At 44.2% G+C, this 6,527-nt stretch overlaps 1 protein-coding gene across 2 annotated transcripts in view; it reads left to right on the top strand.

The window, feature by feature from the left end:
- The first annotated feature begins 986 nt into the window (after window positions 1–986).
- The window catches only part of TTC27 (tetratricopeptide repeat domain 27), a 230,546-nt gene continuing 225,005 nt past the window's right edge, over window positions 987–6,527 (top strand). Inside the window, exons 1-2 of one of the 2 annotated variants that reach the window (XM_011984236.1) lie at window positions 987–1,351; window positions 3,205–3,382. In XM_011984236.1, coding sequence (XP_011839626.1) covers window positions 1,264–1,351; window positions 3,205–3,382 — 266 coding nt within the window. In that variant the 5' untranslated portion in view covers window positions 987–1,263. The remainder of the gene's footprint in view (window positions 1,352–3,204; window positions 3,383–6,527) is intronic. The other variant, XM_011984237.1, reaches the window with a different exon arrangement.

The raw sequence follows: 6,527 nt of genomic DNA, 5'->3' as shown, positions 1-6,527 counted from the left end.
TTCCTTCCTTCCTTCCTTCCTTCCTTCCTTCCCTCCTCCCTCCCTCCCTTCCTCCTTCCCTCCCTCCTTCCCTCCTTCCTATTGCCCAGGCTGGAGTGCAGTGGCACCATCTCAGCTCACTGAAACTTTCGCCTCCCGGGTTCAAGCAATTCTCCTGCCTCACCCTCCCGAGTAGCTGGGATTACAGGGCGCGCCACCACATCCGGCTAATTTTTGTATTTTTAGTAGATACGGGGTTTCACCATGTTGGCCAGGCTGGTCTCGAACTCATGACCTCACGTGATCCACCCGCTTCATCCTTCCAAAGTGCTGAGATTACAGGCCTGAGCTACCGCGCCCGCCCTCTAGCTGTTTCTTAGGAATGTTGCTAGGAAGATTGAAAGAAGTACAAATAAGGTACCAGCTCTGTCCTGGCAAGCAAGCACGCAGGGGAGGCTGGTTTGTCCCCTTGCAATTTCTTTGTGATCACCCCTGGGATCACTCTTCTGCAGCGTTCAGACAGTGTTCCAAAAATTTCCCTGCAACAGCGGCAGGGGCAGATTTCCCACCCGGTCATGATTCATGTAGTGGCAGTGTCAAAACCAGATCCTTTCCGTACACGCTCATTCACCCAAAGACCCATGCTATGCTGACAGGGTTCCAACCTGGGCTTCACCGACTCCACGTCAGAGGGTCTGTGATTCCCTGAGAGGGTACTCTAACCCTGAGAGCAAGGGCCCACCCGCACTCTGCGCGAAGGACTGTGGTTTTCATCGGGTTATCAAGAGCATTCAAACCCAAAATAGTTTCAGAATCACAACTCTAGCCCTTCCAATCAAACTGCTTTGGCTAAGATGTCCGTTTTGAGTTGCATTTGAACCCTAGCCCTCGGTGGGAGGCATACTCACTTCCACGTTCACAGTTCTTGGAAGCGGTCCCATTGGGGGCGGGGCTGAGCGCGACCGCGCCCTCAACTCCTCCTATTGCCCGCCCCGGGGTGGGGCATACCCACGCGACAGGCTCCGAACCCAAGCTCGGGTTCGTCTCCTAGGCGGAAGTCGGACCAGAGAGCGTGCGTGTTTTTCCCAAGGTGCCCCGCGCTGCTGTTATGGCCGCCTCCTTGTGGTGGTATCCACACATGGAGTTCTAGGGCCGCGGGTGTATTTACGGTAACTGTAGCCACTAGATTTCAGCGTGTTTGGAATCTCCACTTTTCACTTTCTTTTGTTGACTCCCGTGTGGTCCTCGTGGGAGCCTGTTTTGGCTGCAGCTGTGTCTGGGGTGATGTGGACCCCGGAGCTGGCAATTCTGAGGGGATTCCCCACTGAGGCAGAGCGGCAGCAATGGAAACAGGAGGGGTTCGTCGGTTCAGGTGAGAGGCGCACCTACCAGGGCCTTAGGCTATCGTGGGAACTGTGAGGAAAAGGGATGGCAGCGACTGATTCTCATCCCTCCGTTCGTTTTTTGCTAACAAAATCTAGCTGATTCTTTCAGGCTTTGGGTCGTTGAGTCTTTGACATCATGGGCGTGGACCTCACTCTGCCCAAAACTTCTTACCGCCCAGGTTCAGTAATAATAACAATGGCAATGCCAGTTATTTTTCTAAGCCCTTAACATGTACTCAGTCATTTAATGCTTATAGCAGATACTTAAGGCAGATACCATTTTAATCCCACTTGCGGTGAAGACCTGTAAATACAGTTTGGTTAAGTAATTTTATTTTATTTTTATCTATTTATGTATTTATTATTTATTTATTATCTATTTTTTATTATTTATTTACTTTTTGAGACGGAGTTTTTATTTTTGCCCTGGCTGGAGTGCAATGGCGCAATCTCAGCTCGCTGCAACCTCCGCCTCCCGGGTTCAAGTGATTCTCCTGCCTCAGCCTCCAGAGTAGCTGGGATTGCGGCGCGCGGCACCACTCCCGGCTAATTTTGTATTTCTAGTTGAGTCGAGGTTTCACCACATTGGCCTAGCTGGTCTCGAACTCCTGACCTCGGATGATTCGCCCGCCTCAGCCTCCCAAAGTGCAGAGATTACAGGCCTGAGCCACCGCGCCCGGTTCTGGTTAAGTAATTTGTTTAAGGTCACACAGTTGGTAAGCAGAGAAGCTAAAAGGAGACAGCAAAGTTTTGTGTTTTTTTTTTTTTTACTGAGACGGAATCTCCCTCTTGTTGCTCTGGCTGGTGTGCAATGGTGCCATCTCGCTCACTGCAACCTCCGCCTCCCTGGTTCAAGCGATCCTCCTGCCTCACTCAGCCTTCCAAGTCGCTGGGACTACAGGAATGCACCACCATGCCCGGCTAAGTTTGTATTTTTAGTAGAGACAGCTTTCACCCTGTTGGTCAGACTGGTCTGGAACTCCCAACCTCAGGTGATCTACCTGCCTCAGCCTCCCAAAGTGCTGGGATAACAGCCATGAGCCACCACGCAACGGCCTAAGCAGCAAAGATTAATTCTTGTGAGCAATGAATACTTACCAGAGAGATAAAAGAGTTAAAAGGCACATTTACTGGCACATCTGGTTGTGGGATTTAGGCTGGACCCAGAAGAGTAATAACGAATAATGTAGTGTGTAAAGTACTCTGTGTGTATGTGTGTGTGTGGGCACTCGTGTGACACAGTGGGTGCTTTCAGTGACAGGAAGTTTGAAGTTTGGTGGTCTGGAAAAGTTTCCTAGAAGAAGTCAGACTTGAGCTGATTTTGGATTAAAGGGAAAGACTAACAAGTGGAGAAGAGTTCAACAGGCAAAATCACAAGTGCAAAGTGTGGAGTCAGGAATATGCATGGGACATTAGGGAAATAATGAGTAAACTAGCGTTCTTGGAGTGACTTTTCATGAAGAGAAGTTAGTGGAGGTAGAAGGAGCCAGATTGTGAAAAGTCTTAGAACGTTGACTAAGGAAACTTTTCTGTTGTCAGTAGGAATCTTTGTGAATTTCCCAGCACAAGAGTAAATACCTATTAATGAGCAATGTTATTTCTGGGGCTGACTTCCACTTTGGGGCTCATAGTCAGTATGAGTGAGCTGCTAATTCTAGGAGAGAAAATGTTTGTAGAATGATGGGGATTTACTGAGTGCCTTGTGATTGACATACAGTAAACATTTTAAGTCTATAGGTTGTTTTTGCACACTGAAATGGTAGATTTACCTAATAATGTTATCCTTTACGGTATGAAAAAAAATTTTCTTGGATTACTGCACTAATTTTTTATGTTACAGAGACTGGATCTTTCCTACAATTGCTGCTGGAAGGGAACTATGAAGCCATATTCTTAAATTCAGTGACTCAAAATATTTTTAATTCAGCAACAACCGCTGAAGAAAAGATTGATAGCTACCTGGAGAAGCAGGTAGTAACATTCCTGGATTACTCAACAGATTTGGACACAATGGAAAGGTAGAACTTTATTTGAAATTTTTATAGAGGAACAGACTGAATACATTTAATAGCACCTTGACAGGGTAAGGCACTGATTTTAGCAGTTGAGAAACCTTGCCTTACATTTACTCAAGACTCATGGTATACCAAGTAATCTATGTAAAAACTCTTGTCCAGAATGAAAAAGTAAAGTGGTGCAGGATAAAATGGTTTCATATGTGAGACTGGCACATATTTGGGTGTTAACTGCTAACCCACTCCCATGAGCTCCCAAATGCTTAGGTCTTGTTGGCTTTACCCACCAGCAAAACTTCAGACCTTATTTCCTTTTAACTTAAAAACATACTTTCAGGCTGGGTGCGGTGCCTCACGCCTGAAATCCCAGAACTTTGGGAGGCCGAGGTGGGTAGATCACATGAGATCAGGAGTTTAAGACCAGCCTGGCCAACATGGTGAAACCCCGTATATACAAAAATACAGAAATTAGTTGGGCATGGTGGCGTGCACCTGTGATCCCAGCTGCTAGGGAGGCTGAGGCCAAAGAATCGCTTAAACCTGGGAGGCGGAGGTTGCAGTGAGCCGATAATCGTGCCATTACACTCTAGCCTGGGCGACAGAGCGAGACTCTGTCTCAAAAAAAAAAAAATACCAAAAAACATACTTTCAGTCTTGTTATTTCTGCATAGCTGGGTGCTAATTTGTAACTATTTATTATGTTTTAGATTATTATCTTTATAGAACTCAGTGAACTAATGTTTTTGTTATGAAGCCCTTGGTTTACCTTCTTCCATTAAAGTTTGTGTAATTTTATAGGGTGAAGTACAGCAGGGAAACCTAAACTTTTCAGTGGCTTATATTTCACTGTTATAAATTTGATACCTCTGTCTTTCATCTACTATCTGTGGCAACCATGTCAAGCTTTAATTATCTTATAAATACATGCAATTTTATTTTACCATTATTTCTAGGAAATAGCTTCATTTTGTCCTTCAACAGATAAACTATTATAGTAGATGTGGAGGTTCTGAAGATGAATAAAGCATAACCCATATTCATAAGGAGTTTGCAAAAGAATGCTACTACAGGCTTTTAATTTTATTTTGAAAATTAATATTATTCATTTTCTTTTCTTTTTTTTTTTGGATGGAGTATCACTCTGTTGCCCAGGCTGGAGTGCAGAGGTGTGATCTTGGCTCACTGCAACCTCTGCCTCCCAAGTTCAAGTGATTCTCTTCCCTCAGGTTACCATGTAGCTGGGATTACAGGCCTGCGTCACACCTGGCTAAGTTTTTTTGTATGTTTAGTAGAGATGGGGTTTTACCATGTTGGCCAGGCTGGTCTTTAACTCCTGACCTCAGGTGATCTGCCTACCTCAGCCTCCCAAAGTGCTGGGATTACAGGCGTGAGCCACTTCGCCCAGCCTCCATTTCATTTTTTTAGTTTACTAGTAGTTATGTTCCTTTGGTGTCATTCTTTTTTTTTTTTTCCTTTAGTTCCTTTTTTTGGAGATGGTGTCTTGATATGTTGCTCAAGCTGGTCTCGAACTCCTGGGCTCAAGCATCCTCTCACCTCTGCCTCACTAAGTGTGGGGATTATAGGCATGAGTCACTCTGCCCGGCCAGATTCTTACTGCTTTGTGATACGTGTGCATTCTCATGGCAAGTAGCCTTGTGGTCCCCATTAAAACAACACATTCACCCAAATGCGTTATTCACTGATAGATCAGATTTCTATCTTGTCACACAAAGCTAAAAAGAGCCATTTCAGTTGACTTATTTTCAGACATTTGAAAGTTAAAGTGTATTCTCAGTTCACCTTATGGATTTTGTTTTTTGATTAGGACAGTTTATTAAGGCTGTTTTCTCCACATTTCCAAACTTCTGAAACCAGCTCTCTTGTTATCTTTTTTCTCTAATGCTGCTTATTCTTTGCATTGCATCCGGAGTTTTGTATTTTTGCTACCATAGGCTTGTATGTTTGATTTTTTGTTTTTTCTTTTTCTCAAAGAATCTTCCTTTTAAGGAAGGGCCTAGGGGCTGTGGGGAAAAAAGTGGCTCCTAATACTTTCTCTTCAGAATGAAACTCCAGGATTCCCTGGCTGTTATTTGCTAGAGTTGAATCTGTACCTATTTAGGTCCTAATTTAGGGTTTGGCACATTACGGCTGGCAGGCTAACTAAGTGGCTAAGAATGAATGGTTTTTACATTTTTAAAGGGTTGGAAAAAAACAAACGTGATATGCAAAGCCTAATCTGTCCCTTTAGAAAACGTTTGCCTATCCCTGTCTCACATCACAGCAAGACTGAAAAATACAAGTTTCACTAAAATGTCTATGTTTTGTTGTTGTTGTTGTTCTAGCATTTGGTGGTATGGGATCAGTAAAAGGTTAGCAACCACTTTATATCATCACCTTTCTTTTGTGTAAAGTCAGTTTTCTATACATCTTGCAATGTCAGAGCTGTTAAAGGGAATGCAAGAAAAACTTATAGATGTCTGATCAGAACCTAAATCAACACTGTTCAGGATAATTTTCTGTGGAGATAGAAGTGCTCTCTATCTTCATTGCCTAGATGGTAGCCACTAGCCACACTGTAAACTATGAGCACTTGAAATATGGAAAGTGTGACTAAGGAACTGAATTGTAAATTTATTAATTTTAACTAATGTAAATTTAAACCATGTGTGGCTCATGGCTATAATATTGGATATTGTAGACCAAAATTTTTTCTTTTTAAGAGAGACAGGATCTTGCTTTGTCATTCAGGCTGGAGTACAGTGCTATAGTCAGAGCTTACCACAGCCTTGAACTCCTGGACTGCAAGCAATCCTCATGCATCAGCCTCTTGAGTAGCTGGGATGTACCACCATACCTGGCTAACTTCTTTTTTTCTTTTAATTTTTTTAATTTTTTTTATTTTTTGAGACGGAGATCTCGCTCTGTCGCCCAGGCTGGAGTGCAGTGGCGCGATCTCGGCTCACTGCAAGCTCCGCCTTCAGGGTTCACGCCATTCTCCTGCCTCAGCCTCCCAAGTAGCTGGGACTACAGGTGCCTGCCACCACGCCCGGCTTTTTTGTATTTTTAGTAGAGACGGGGTTTCACCGTGTTAGCCAGGATGGTCTCGATCTCCTGACCTCGTGATCCACCCGCCTTGGCCTCCCAAAGT

The sequence above is a fragment of the Mandrillus leucophaeus genome, unplaced genomic scaffold (assembly GCF_000951045.1).
Source record: "Mandrillus leucophaeus isolate KB7577 unplaced genomic scaffold, Mleu.le_1.0 Scaffold264, whole genome shotgun sequence".
NCBI classification, from domain to species: domain Eukaryota; kingdom Metazoa; phylum Chordata; class Mammalia; order Primates; family Cercopithecidae; genus Mandrillus; species Mandrillus leucophaeus.
Note: the sequence above shows the minus strand (reverse complement) of the source record. Positions and strands in the feature narration are given on the sequence as shown.